The sequence below is a fragment of the Mauremys reevesii genome, linkage group 11, assembly GCF_016161935.1.
Source record: "Mauremys reevesii isolate NIE-2019 linkage group 11, ASM1616193v1, whole genome shotgun sequence".
Classification (NCBI taxonomy): Eukaryota; Metazoa; Chordata; order Testudines; family Geoemydidae; genus Mauremys; species Mauremys reevesii.
The window spans coordinates 48,015,730-48,030,586 of record NC_052633.1 but is presented as its reverse complement, the minus strand read 5'-3'; the positions used below and the strand labels follow the sequence as shown (position 1 = coordinate 48,030,586).

Genomic DNA, 14,857 nt, shown 5'->3' with positions numbered 1-14,857 from the left:
CCTCACATGGTTTTATTTTCAAAACTCAAACCAGGTGCCTAGTTCACTCAAAAGGCTCATGAATATTGATTGCCTGCCTACCTGTCTGTCTGTATAGGCATTGCTATAGCTCTTTTCACTATAGTATCTAAACACTGACTGCAAACCATCCAGAAAGCAGCTTTCCTTTGAAATCATGCCAAATTCAGTGTAATACGATTTCAGTATGAAACACGGCAAAATTTGGCAGTTTCAAGTAAGTTTTGCTGTGAGATTTTGAATTTATTTGAACGCAGAATGCTAAGCTAGATTTGGAGGCAGGATGACATTGAAAAGAATACACGAAACTCAAGCCCCCTGCCAAAGTGACTCTACCAAGTCATAGAGCTCCAATTAATGTACTAACCCTCTGGATTCCTGGTGCAAATTTGTCCCTGGTGTGGCCCTGTTAGTCAGTGGAGTCAGACCAGTGTCTTATCTGCCCCCCAGTATACAAAGTCTGATGTGGGTCAGAGCAGTTTAGTCTTACATGCACCTTGCCTAGTTCAAGCCATTGCTATTAGAACTTGCTGTCGAACAGTAAATGTCCGACCCAGTTGAAAAAAGTGTCTTGTGTTAATAGTGAGATATTAACTGGGCAGTTTGAATTTTTTCCCCCTAAATATTATATATGCCTAGCAACTGAGCAAGAATCAGGTATTGTAGGTTGGTGTAAGGCATATTCAATACATTGTGGATACAGTGTGTAGATATAAATACACAACTTAATGCAGCAGCAACATATTTCCAGCTCTGTTGAAATCCTTGTAAACACATTCTTTATCCAGTCAAAGTAGTTTTTGTCAGAAAAAGATAGCTGAGAATGAAAGTTATTTTAGCAACCCCCTTGCTTATGAGAGTGAGGGGTGAGAAACTCAGACTTAGTGTAGCCTTCAGGTTATTGTATACAGTGGGCTAGATCCTGGCACTTGCTGAGTACCTGCCCAGCTCTTGCACCTGTACCACCTATCAAGGTCAGTGGGACTTGTAGGTTCTGAGAAGATGCTTAGCCTGATTTAGGCTTTGGAAATAGTTTCTGTAGTACACAGTTAAGGTGCTTTGTTGCTTGAAAGTTTTTTGTTCAGTTTTAGAAACTACACCTGCTTCTGCAGTTTTCCTCCCACTGAGTGGGGTTACTGTACTTAGGGAATCAAAAAGTACTGAAATCCAGTGGAAAAAGTTGACTTTCAAGATGTAAAAAAAAAATCCTGATGAAACAAACTTAACATTAGTTACAGCCTTAAATTGTGCTTTTTAATTACTGACCAGTCCACTCCTCGGGTCATCCAGGGAAAAGCAGTTCATCCCAAGCACTAGCTTCTATTGCCATATTATTGATGGGAAGGTACATCAGTGACTGGCGGAAGGGTCTTTCCCAGGGAAGAACAAGAAAGTGACTAAACAGAATTTGAAGAACTAGCTCCTCAGCTTTCGTCTAATCAAATAATTAGAAATCATACTGATCAGGGTCCAGCAGTGGGGCTACAAGACTTTAAAAATGAACAGCCATCCTTTGATCATCATGTATAAAGCATGGCATATTCTCTTTGCATGCATGCTCTGTACCCTGGTAGGCCCTGCAGCTTTTATCTGCTGTGCTGGGTTTTTTTAAAATTATTATTTATTTATTTTTGGCTTCTGTTACAAGCTGACCTTTCTGCTGAATAAGTGCCTCCTGCAGAGCCAAGATCTACAACCTTCTAGGTCTCAGGCAGTCTAGAAGGCCCTTCATATTTTCTGTTTGGAGAGGCCTGAATGAATCAAGACTAATTTATGGCCTCCAGAACAAAACACGAGAGTAAAGTGGGATGTCTCCAGAAGAGTTGAAAGCCTTTGCCACTCAATCACTTTTTAAATAACTTTCCTCCTGCTACTTTCTTGGCATGGCGTTGGAACAATTGCTGCAAGGCAGGAGACAGTTAATCCCACAGAGGCTGTTTACTGCTCCGAAGCCTAATCTGAGTTATGGAGCATTCCCTCAATTCTATGGATGTCACTAGGGTGGAGGTTGCATTAGTCTCCAGTGGACCATCTCACCTGACCCGCTGCATTGTAGCATGGTTTAATTATTCCTGCCCCATCTCTGATAGTTGTCTAGCTTTGAGTATCTTCAGTGATAGAGAGCCCATAACATTTCCTGATACGTGTTCATTTGTTTAGCGGGTCTTAAGCATTTGGCTCCTTGGGCATTATTTTGGTTTCTTTGAGTTCTTTGAGGTTGTTTTTTAAATCTTTGTCATTTTACCCATTTACAGTTCACACACTTGGCGTAACATTTGTTTTTTTTTAAAAAAAAAAATAGTTGAGGACTGATTGCACTGCATCGTTTCAGCTGTGTTAGACTGAGAAGTTTGGGGGAGGGGAAGCAGAGGCCTCAAAGCCATTGATCCTATCTTTATAACTTTGCCCTTTTAGCTTGGAACAGATGACTTGCAAGGTGGCTCAGAATTGCACAGACAGAATCAGAAGGACCGAACTTTACATAAACCATTTATACTAAATGTTTGGTGTGCTGGCAACATAAATCAACAACAATATCCATTACAAATTCATCCCTTTATCAGTATTATTTTGAGGGAACTGATCCCAACATGTGGGAATGAACCATACCTCTATAAGTCTAGCCCTTTGTAAATTAATTATTCAGGGCACACAGAGCCTGCCCTTGCAATGTAGAGTAATTCTTCCCAGCGAACATCCAGGATTTTAACTTCAGTGGCAATAATAAATAGAAAAAAGTCTCAGGTGATGCCACTATTTTAAAGTAATTAATCATCTTCCCCTCAGTGCCCCCTCACTCCCCTTTTTGGTTCTTTTTAACAAGGGGTTTTCAGTAATAAATCTTTAATGATATATGTTAAAAGCCATTCATTAATTTAATCTTGGTCTGTCTGCTTCTTTTTTTGATGCTTTTTACGCTGAACATTATTAGTTTTGAACTGGAAAAGTACCTAAAATAAATGTGTGTTTATAGAAAACTGATGGCTTAGTGCAGGAATCTCTGAAAGATCATTTCTTGGTTTTTGAATGTCATGTAGTGCATGTGCTAATAGAAATTGTTAATTAATACCAGTGGGGCTGTCAAGAGTAAACATTCTGAAGAGGCTGTATTGCTGCAGTATCAGAATTACAAGATGTCTTTCAAAAAATGACTCGTCTGTACCTAAGTTTGAGATGAATGAATGCTAATTTTGTTTCATAACACGTATCACATAGAAATCATTACTTGGACAATAATCTTGGATGTTATAAATGCCCATGTGCTAAACAAAGTTGCATTTTCTACTGTTAAAATAGCAGGTTAATGCTCTGACCTAGAAGAGACAATGTATCTTTAAATAATTCTTGTTAGACCTGACCAGCCATCATGTATATTCAATGTGACAGGGACAGATGTGACAGATCGGTTCTGACACACTTCCATACCACAAGTCAGTGGCTTGAGGTGACTCATGTCCTTCCTTTGATTCTGTCCCCTGCTGCAGGACAACACAACGATGCACGAATGAACCTTGCCATCGCCCTCACTGCTGCCAGGTATGGTGCTGCCACAGCCAATTACACTGAAGTGGTGCACTTGCTGAAGAAGACAGATCCAAAGAGCGGGAAGGAGCGTGTCTGTGGCGCACGATGCAGGGATGTTCTTACAGGTATGAGGATTGCAGTCTAATTCTAGGAGATATTTATAGAGTCTTGCCTAACTTTACCTAATAACTTTTATTGGTGATGGGCCTCTAACTTAAGCTACATTTCAATGTAGAGAGAGAAATATTTGTGTTCTGCAGCCCATCATTCACTGGATAAAATCTACTGGGGTAATTATTCAGTTTTATCAGTTTTTTGATTAATAGAATAAAACACAACTATTTAGGAAAACAAAACGTGTTAATTAAAGAAACACAGAATTAATAGAGGTTTAAAAAAAAAAAAGGATGGGGACATCTTAGATTTGGAAATATAAAAGATGGGGTATTTCCAAAGTGCACTGTCATGTCATTAATGTCAATCATCTTTAACTTCTGTCAGGTTTCAGTCCAAATCCTTATGCTTTGGCAGGGTAGACTAGGCTTTTACATTCAAAGCCTTCTGTCAAGCAAAGCTGACATTGTAAAATTCTGTGTTCCACACAGCAATAATAGCTTTTACCAAATTCAAGGTTTGAGAGACAAATGGCACCAGTTTTTCAATGATCTGTTCTTAAATACAGTTTTTAACTAAATAAAGGTGGGGAAAAAAGTCCAGCACACTCAGTTGTATTTGTAAAGGCTCCTTTGATGGGTATCATTCTTTGTTTCATATTTGACATTAATTTTTAAAAAGGAAATATGTGTTAATTCCAGCTGTTGGGGACCTCTAGTGTGACACAAAATACTTTACAATAGGTTAAGTTCATAGATGAATTAGTAATCCAGATTGTCAGTGAGCAGGGAAACAAATGGGGTATGTGATTGATGCTGTGTTCTTTTACAGGGCAGGAATTTGATGTCAAAGCCAAATGTGTTATCAATGCTACAGGACCTTTCACAGACTCTGTGCGCAAAATGGATGATCAGGAAGTATCAAACATCTGTCAACCAAGTGCAGGCGTGCATATTGTGATGCCTGGTTATTACAGGTAACGATATTCAAAGCATAGCCCATTTGTAACAATCTCTACTTGTGTCTATAATGAGTAAGGTGGTAGAGATACATTTGCAACTTTTATGGTACTGCTTGAATGCACAGGATTCTGGCACTGCGCCTATTAGGAAAACAATTTTATCCTACTCAAAAAGAACCAAATCGTATACTACTTAATCAAGATTTACTAAGGCAAATTCCCACTGAAACTGAAGTATTGACTGCAGATTTGGGGGGTGGTTTGTTTTTTAAATGAATTCTAGAGCTGACTTCACTGATTTTAGGGGCAAGTAATATATAAAACCTCTTATGGACATAAGGTTTGATCATGTTTGTTTGCGTCTTTCATGTAGAAAATTCCACTCTTGAGTTTGTGTAGCGATAAAGACTCTGCAGTGACTAGAACTGCCAATAAATTGCCCTTCTAAGAGTATAGTTTTAATATGACTGGTGTCAGTTAATACAAATACAGTGTGTATTTAAAACCATAAATTAACCAGCACACTAGTAGGATAGGAACCTTTGGTTTTCTGGTCTGTTGCGTGAGGGGGCAAAGTGGCAATATGACAAAGTTTTTATTTGGGAAATATTGAGGAGTTGATTGGAGGGAATGGGGATAGCAAGGTAGTCCCTCTTGGGAAGGAATCATAAGGAGTCCAGTGGGGGAATCTGAGGTGGGAAGGAATCCTTGTGATTCTGAGCTAGGATCAAATTCACCGCTGATGTAAATGGAATCAGCTCCATTGAAGTCAGTGGAGAGGTTCCCATTTACACCAGCAGAGAATTTGCCCTTACTCCTAATTCACCTGTGGATTTTGCTGCTCCTGTTCAGGGACACCAGTCCCATAAAATTGAGCTATTTTTTGTCTGCATTGAGAATTCTCTCTCCCACTTTTGGGACTGCTGCCTCAGTGCAATGAATCCTGGAACCATCTAGAAAACAGTGACTGTTGGAACTGAGATATGAGTATTTGGTACCAAGGAATGTACTTCCAATCACTCCCAGTTCCTTTCCTACCATGGTACTTAGCACGGCTCAGTACTACTGCTCATTTGAATTAATTAGCAGTATGAACCTTATAAAATGAGGGTCATATTTCCCACATATCTGAAGTCATGCACATTCTAGAAATCCACCTATTCATTAATCAGATAACAGGGCCGGGATGAGTTTGATATTGTGCATTTCTGTACTGCCTTCCATCTGAGCACTGTAAACCACTTGAGTTTGATTTGGTGAAGTTGACACACACACATTCAATGACAGATTCAGGATTAGAGCCCAGATCTCTTCACTCCAAAGTGTGTGCAGTAGCTACAAGGTCCTCTTTCTTTTCTCTGTGTAAGTGCATAAGTGTATGCAGAGGATGCTTTCTAATGTCATATGAGGAGCATGTGTATGAAGTCAGCTCCCTTTCTTGTTCTTTGAGAAGAGGGCCTGGGAGCAGAAGGTTTTTTTTTGTTTGTTTGTTTTTTTGTTTGTTTTTTTAAAAGAATTTTTAATGTTAAGTTTTGTGTTTGGGCAAGGATACAGTCTATTACATAATAAACAGAGTGGTTTGAATCTGTAATTTAGAAAGTTCCTTTATTCAACTTTGTTCCTCAGCGTATGTCAGTGTGGGCATTTCTTTATTTGTAAAATAGTGTCTACCCACACATACCCCCTCCACAATACCACTGATTAGTTAAAACTACACTGATTTCACTTTAAGAAGGCCAAGGAACAGTCTCCATAAGAGATACATATTAATAACATTTAATCTTAATTGTACACATAAATTAGCAGCAAGTGCTCTGAGTGCCAATTGAATGCTGCTTAGTGGAGAATATATGTCATTTCATTGCAACCACTTTCCTCATTGGTAACCTCCTTTATAAAAATTTTGTTGTAGTCTTGTAGTAATCAGGTAAAAGCCTTTTATGTCTAAATGTAGATAAGGTTTGATTAATTTAATGTTAACACAATGCAGTTATTTCCTAGTGGATTCTTACATTTTGATACTCTTCATTAATAGTCTCTGTATTCCTCCTCTCATTAATTCTATTCTTAGTACTCATGTCCTTACACAAGTAGCTACAGTATGTCTCTCTCGCACTCTCCCTTATGTACGTGTATCATATGTAAGCGTCACTGTTTTTTCTGCTGCTGTTGTCTGTGGAGATGGAGAGAGGATTTAAACTACGTGTGGTGTGTGGGCCATAGCCACCTACTGTCCCGAACTGTCTGTTTTCTTATATATTTTTAAGTTTTCTTACAAATTCAAATTATAACTTTCTTTTTTTGTCACAGATGTCCTCCCAACCCCCCAAAAGGCCATTAGTTATTTCCAGCTCCCACCTAATACCATTTTAACTTAAATTTACCATATATTAAACCCAAGCACCACTAAACTTATTACAATTCATATAGTCATCGTGTTTTTGTTTAATTGCATTTATACTATTTTATTCCACTGCCTCAACTGGAAGTCTATTCCATTTATCTGTTCGTTCCACTCTATTTATAATATACCATCTTCTTAAATTATTACAGGTATTGCCTCTTGACTGAAAACCTAATCCTCCTACAGCCTGGAGAGAATAGATAGTTCTGGTTTGTCTAGTGACCGCAAATAAATCACTAGACTTAATTTTGTGACATTTTAGCTAGTTTAATTTCTTCATATTTTAGTGGTCTTCTCTTAAGACTAAATAACCCCAGTTGTTTCTTCATATGAAAGCCCCTCTATTTCAGTTAACATGGGTTCCATATATGCTTACTCTCTAATTTAACTGTTTTGTTCTTGGCATAAAGTAACCAAAACTCAGTACTACACTCCAGATGTAGTACAATCGTTGAATCAAGAATGATTTTGGGCAAGTTCTATGGCCTGTGTTGTACAGGAGATCAGATTAGATATTCACAGTTGTCCCTTCTGGCCTTGGAATGTATGAATTGCTTTATAAAGATACTGCAGGATATTCTTGGATTTAGAGGCCCTTGTTGAAACAGGGAAATATCTTAATAGCCTTTTTTACTTCAGCTGCACAGTGGATCAGGTATTTAAATATTATTTCTATTGACAAACCCAGACCCATTTCACACCCTGCTGTACTATGCTACTGCTATTTAAACTTTACTTAATTTTTGCATTTTGTACCTAAATACATTATTTTATGCTTACATGTTAAATTTGATATGCCACTTGTTTGCGCATTTGCTTAATCAAGATTTTCCCGTCAAAATTCAGCATTATTATTTATTTTGTTTGTTATGATAGTAACCACAGCTTGTTAAATACTGTCCACTCAGATAGAAAGCCCCAGCTGCTTTGAAGAGTGTAACATTTAAGAAGGCAAGCAACATAAAAGGTGTTGGAGTGGGATAAAATACATGTGGTATTTTAAACAATAAATACAAACTGTTTCCATCTGCCCCTCTACCTAGCCATCAGCTGACTGGGTTTTTTGTAGGCATTATGGTTTTGGGGGATCTGAAGTAAGAGATGGTGGTGTTATGAATTGTTTTCAGAAGAATGTTCCATGCACAGAGGGAAGCATGGAAGATGGCTGCAAGAGAAGCTGTCAAATGGGGCAGGTCAAGGCTGGTATAATTGAAAAAGTGTATTAGAGGTGGGGCCGTGAGATAGGAGAAGTGAATAAGCAGGTTGGAGTTGGGTTATGAAAATTCTTGATGCGTGAACTTCATGTGGTGGAGAAGAGAGTATAAGGATTCAAAGAAGATTCTGCATGTCTGAGTCTTTCCCACTCCCTCTTGTTACTCTTCGTTCTCTTCAGTTCCTGTCCATCTGCTCAACAGTGATGATGGGGCAAATGAAGTCTTTCTACCATTATCTATATTGCACCAGCTTCATTCATCTTTAATCATGATGTTCTGTCATTCTTCATTGTGTATATCCAATGCATCCTCTGTCGTCTTCTGTTTCTAGTTCCTTGCACTCTGATGTGTATCAGCATATATGGTATCCTTTCTGGGTCCATTCTTGACTTGTATCCAAATCACTCTGTCTTTCTTGATTCTGTTACTATCATCTGCAAATGCAACGATCTAACTCAGGGGTCGGCAACCTTTCAGAAGTGGTGTGCCGAGTCTTCATTTATTCACTTTAATTTAAGGTAATACATTTTAATGTTTTTTAGAAGGTCTCTCTATAAGTCTATATATTATATAACTATTGTTGTATTGTAAAATAAACAAGGTTTTCAAAATGTTTAAGAAGCTTCATTTAAAATTGTTGATCTTACGCTGCCGGCCCGCTCAGTCCGCTGCTGGTCTGAGGTTCTGTTTCGCTAGGCCGGCAGCGGGCTGAGCGGGGCCAGCGGCCGGGACCCCAGGCCGGCAGCGGGCTGAGTGGCTCAGCCCACTGCCGCTCAGGGGTTCCATCTGCTGGCTTCTGCCAGCCGGGATCCTGGCTGCTGGACCCGCTCAGCCCGCTGCCGGTCTGGGGTCCCGGCCCTGCCCACATACAGTGGGTACCTACCTTCTCCCTGGTTCTGGCCCATTCTCTTCCTCTCTCTGCACTGAGCTGAGGGTGGGGGTGCACTGAGCACAGGGCTGGGGGTGAAGTATCTGTCCAGGAGCTAGAATGAGGGAGGGGGCTCAGGGTTGGGGCAGGAGGTTTGGGTGTGGGGCACTTACCTGGGCAGCTCCCATTTGGTGCTCAGGGTGGGAGTGGGAATGTGAGGGGGGGTGCAGGAGCTCCCGTTCGGTGCTCAGGGTGGGGATGTGGGGTGCAAGAGTTAGGATGTGGGGGGCGCACGGGGTTTGGGTGGGGCTGGGTATGCGGGGGTGCAAGAGTTAGGGCAGAGGGGTGGGGGCATGTGAGGGGGTGCAGGTGTCAAGGCAGGGTGGGGACTGGGTATGTGTGTGGGTGTCAGAGTCAGGGCTGGGGTCGTGGGGGGGGTGAAGGAGTCAAGCAGAGTGCGGGGTGTATATGAGGGGGGTAAAGGGCTCAGGGCAGGGGCCTGGGGGTGTGGGCAGGGCTCAGGGCAGAAGGCTGTGTGTGTGGGGGGGTCCGGGCTGGGGGCTGGATGGGATATGCCCCTATTCCACCACCACCCTCTTCCCCTGCTGCTTCTCTGCATCAGCTGGGAGCAGCGAGCACACCGACTCTGCTCCTTCCTGACCCCCTCCCTCGCAAGGGCCATCAGCTGATCGGCTGGCAGGGAGGGAGGGACAGAGAGGTGGAGGAGGGGCAGAACCCAGCACACTACAGGAAGAGGCAGGGGAGCCAGCAGGACCAAGCTTCTGCCCCTTGCCCCCTGCCCCTGCGGGGGCGGGGGGGAGTGGAGGGCGGAGAAGAGCGGGCCAGGCTGGGCAGGATTTTTAATGGCACGCTGCTGCCTGCCGGGACTCTGTCAGGCAGCAGTGTGCCATTAAAAATCGGCTTGCATGCCGTCTTTGGCACACGTGCCATAGGTTGCCGACCCCTGATCTAACTCATGAATTCACATTTTTAAAGAGTATTGGTCCCAGTTTCTACAAAGGATACACACCTTGTAACCCAAACTCTGTGCTAGTTACCTTATTTCTAACCTGTTCTTTACCCATCTTAACAATTTATTACCCAAACCACATTTACAAACTTTATTCATTAATTTATCACCTGAAACTTCTTTGAAAGTTTTCTGAATATTCTGATACTGTATATTAAATCTCTAGATTCCCCTTTCTCTAAATCAATAGTTTTTTTCATTTTAAAAATTAATCATTTGTCTGGATGTGATTTACCCTTCACAGATCCATATTGACTCTCACCTATTAAACTGTACTTCTCCAAATGTATCCTTAAGCTGTCTATAAATATCTCAATATAGATGCTTGATATGTAAGCTTGAAGGTATGTAATTTTCAGCTTTTTCTAGAGCCCCTCTTCTAAATATTGAAAACTATTGTTTTCCAATATTTCCAGTAATCTGTGTAGCCTTCCTCAAAATAATTAACACGTCAGCTTGTGGCTGTCTAATGTTATGTATCTCCTATGGAGGTAACTCATGTCTAACGAGTTCTTTGTCTAGATTAATCTAATTAAATAGTTGCTAAACCCTGTTTTGTTTGTTTCCTTGCATCTGCATCCTCCATGGAGGTCTTTTCATGATCAGGTACAGATTCAGAAGGGAAAAAACAATTTAGTTCCTCTATTTTCTTCAGAGTCAAATCTTTACTTTGCCACCCCAATGAAAGCTCCTTGCTCTTCACTGGCTCTTGTTTTGGTTTCCAGTATATTTAAAGAATCCTTCATGTGCCAATATAGCTATTTTTTCTGTTTTAGTAATTAGGTGTGGGATTTTCAAAAGAGCCTAAGGGAGTTAGGCACCAACTCCTATTCAAAGTTCTTTTAAAAAGAAATTCCTACCCTAAACTCCAACTTCTCATTTGCATTCCAGTAGCACATGGGGTACATCTATACAGCCCGTGGCAGTGAGTCTCCCAGCCCAGGTTGACACACTTGGGCTAACAGGGCCCACACTAGTGTTCTAAAAGTAGTTGTGTAAACAGTGCTTTGAAGTGGAGGCTTTGGCTGGAGCTCGGGCTCTGAAGCCTAGAGAAAGGGATGGGCTTTCAGAACCTGAGCTCCAGCCTGATCCACCACTTCGAAGTGCTGTCTACACAGCTATTTTTAGAGCACTAGCTCAGGTTCATCAAGCTGGGCTGGGAGGCTTGTTCCTGCAGGCTCCAAAATGCTGTATAGATATACCAATTGAGGCCCCAATTGAGATAATCTTCCCACTCTGCTTGGCACTGTATAAACAGATAGTAAGAGATGGTCCTTGGCCTGAAGAGTTTACAGTGTGAATCGACAAGATAGGCAAAGGGTGGGAGAAAGGAAGCTTTATGATAATTCTCATTTTACATTTGGGCACTTGAGGCACAGTTAAGACCTATCCAAGTTCACATAGGAAATTTTGTGGCAGAACTGGGAACTGAACCCACATTTCCTGAGCCTTAGTTCCAACATGGCCTTAATTATAAGGCCATCCATCGTGCTTTGTTATAGAGACAGTTCCACAATTAGCCCTTCCCTATCTTTATACTCACCTTTAACATATTTTTTGCCTTTTTATTTAGTGATGTTGCCTCCCAAATACTTCCCCCCACCTTTGTTCTTTAGCCATTTCAAGGCTGGAACCTTCAAGACTAATCTGTTTTGTTTGATTTCTAGGAGTTTCTAATGCCTTCTTCCTTTCCTCCCCATTCTCCACAACTAGTTGTAGGGCATATGCAGAAACAAAAAAAGTATCTGTTCCCTCAGGACAAGCGTAGATCACCTGCTAAATCTAAGCCACACCTTTTCTAAAAGTTAAGCACAGACTCTACCTAAGAGCTAAGTCTTATATAAATTTCCAGTCCAAGGAAGCCATTTGAGTTTTATTTTAATAGCAACTGTGAATAAATGCAACGTCCATGTGTTTTCAATGCATGCAGACATTATTCCTATTCACTTTAGTGGTATTTTCCTGTACAGATTCAGAGGGCAATCTAGCCCAGCATTGATGGAGTTAGTAGGCAAAGTGGCTTTTTATACTGTTTGTTTTAAAAAAATAAAAAAAGCTCATGCAACTCCTGTTCCTTTGCTATAATTTTCAGGTATATGATAAAAAAGGTACACACTTTTGCCTTCATTTTAGGTTACTGTTCTATTCTCTGTTCAGAAGGCTGTCCAGAAATTGTATAACCACTAGTCTAGCCAGATTTTTTTTTTCTTTTTTTAGGTGTAGTCTTTGGGCGCATTCCTGCAAACACTTGCACTGGAGTAACTTTACTCACAGGAGTATTCCCATTTCTGGCTTCTTAAGATTAAAAGATCTGTTCTCAAATATATATATATATATATATACACATACACACACACACACGTACACACATTTATATTTTTAAGAGTGGGTCTAGTGGCATTATATCTGTATGTCAAACAAGATTGTGTTTCAGCTGAGAAGAGTAGCACTGATTGCTGCATGTATATGATGTGGGTAAAGACATTTAATTTCACGTTGACCAACTGACCCTGAACTCTCACATATAAAACAGTCTTATTGAAACTTACTTTGACCAACACTCACTTGCACCTTTTTCAAACATTTATTTTTATTCACTATTTTGCCAGACCATTTGATTTTAGTCAAGTCCAATTTAAAATGATGCACCTGGAAAGTGCATATTATACAAGGTCCATACTGATCATAATGTTGCTAGATAGCACTAACTAGATCGGGGTTGGCAACCTTTCAGAAGTGGTGTGCTGTGTCTTCATTTACTCACTCTAATTTAAGGTTTCGCTTGCCAGCAATACATTTTAATGTTTTTAGAAGGTCTCTTTCTATAAGTCTATAATATATAACTAAACTATTGTTGTATGTAAAGTAAACAAGGTTTTTAAAATATTTAAGAAGCTTCATTTAAAATTAAATTAAAATGCAGAGCCCCCCAGACCGGTGGCCAGGACCCGGGCAGTGTGAGTGCCGTTGAAAATCAGCTTGTGTGCCGTCTTCGGCACTTATGCCATAGGTTGCCTACCCCTGAACTAGATGTTGCTGCTAATTAGCACTGTTACAGTTATCCAAGTTATTTTCTGCAAGCGTGCTAGCAAATGTCCAATCTTGGAAAGACATGCTATGTGATATTAGTTTTATTATTCAAAGTTCTGGGAGCTGTGGAAGCAGTGGGACAGTTTGCTCTCTGCCTTGGTCTCTGATAAAGTCAATTAATGAGGCAGTTTCTTCTTGAGGAAACAGGCATTTGTGTTTGGTCTGAGTTCCTGGAAAAAGCCTGCATGCTGTTTGTGACCACCTCTGTTCCTGGACTGGTCTGTGTATGTAAACAAAACAAGTTATATTTAACATATTCCCAGAATCCACTTAACTGATTTCTCCTCCCCTGGGAAGCTGATCTGTGAGGCCCGAATACTGTATTTGCTAATGATCAATGGAAGGCAACAGTGTGGTGGTTTTTTTTTTTCGTTTTTTTTTAAATGAAAGTCTTGTCCCACACCCCTTAAAATCTTGGTTGGTGTATATTTTCATCTGAGGTTGCACTTTGCCTCCCTGTGATGATGCTCCAGATTGTCCCAATGCAGACACTGCTACAAATTCTATGTAATTTTCCCTTCGAATAATCTTACATAGGTTCACACACTGGTGTTAGCATTCTCACCGAGAAAGCTCATAACCCTAGTGGGCCCAGTTTGGATGGACAAGTGGAGGCTGCTGGTTGAAAATCTGGCCCTCTCTGTTGTGATTTACCAAAGATAGATACCTATTCAGAAAGTTTGTGACTACAGCCAATAAATATATTCCATCACTATGGAAGCAAGTCCAAATATCATTTACAGAAATGTGGTTACTAGAGTAAGAGATTGAAGAGAAATGAGACCACTTACTGATTGATTGGCAGATGAACTAGTGGAAGAAAGATGGGGTGAATGGGATGAACTAATTAAGTCACTGATATAGCTTTTATAATATATCAATTTACTGTAATGCAACCTATACTACCTCAACTCTACTGAAATGGCATATCTTTTACATCTGCCATATTTTCTTGCAGTACTTGTATAAGACAATAGCTTTCTATGAACAATTCTTTTAATCTTTAATACAAAAATCAAAAGAAGCATTAATAACAATTAAGGGAAGAGAAAACACAATTGTAGAAGACAGGTACACGAACAATAGGCGGTTGCATCACATTACAGGTTCAGCAAAAAGGTTTTGTTTCTGAATGCCCCATAACCAAGCTAGAGTCATTAGCTGAAGACCATGATGGACAAATGCTTAACAGAATTCTGTACACAGTTCTGCGCATATTTTATGTAGGGCCTAGATCTTAATTTGTATGTAAAAGAAGCTGCATATAGTAAGGTCTCCCAGTAAGCACTAGAAGTATTTCAGCTTACAAATGCTCAGCAGATGGCAGATGCTTCATGGGGGGAAAAAAGGGTCTTGTAAATGAAAGTCCAGCTTTCCTTTCTCCTTTTAATAAAAATGAATGAAAAGGGCAGGGTGCTTTTTCAAGGTAGTCATATGCCTATTTTTTAAATGTTTTTACTTCTGACCTGTTACCATAGTTAGAAATCTTTTTAGTTTGACCCCAGATATTTTGATTTTCAAATGATAAAGGTCATCCAATTTTAAAAAAAATTGGATACCTGCAAATACTAGGTGGATCAAAATTCCTTACACACAGAGCTATTCATTTTTACTTATTTTTCCTGTCTGTGTG

At 40.2% G+C, this 14,857-nt stretch overlaps 1 protein-coding gene across 9 annotated transcripts in view; it reads left to right on the top strand.

Moving 5' to 3' along the window:
* GPD2 (glycerol-3-phosphate dehydrogenase 2) overlaps positions 1-14,857 on the top strand; it is a 111,002-nt gene that overhangs the window by 72,096 nt on the left and 24,049 nt on the right. For all 9 annotated transcript variants that reach the window (XM_039494963.1, XM_039494970.1, XM_039494962.1 and 6 more), the window contains 2 exons: positions 3,504-3,668; positions 4,489-4,633. In XM_039494963.1, the coding sequence (XP_039350897.1) occupies positions 3,504-3,668; positions 4,489-4,633 (310 nt within the window). The remainder of the gene's footprint in view (positions 1-3,503; positions 3,669-4,488; positions 4,634-14,857) is intronic.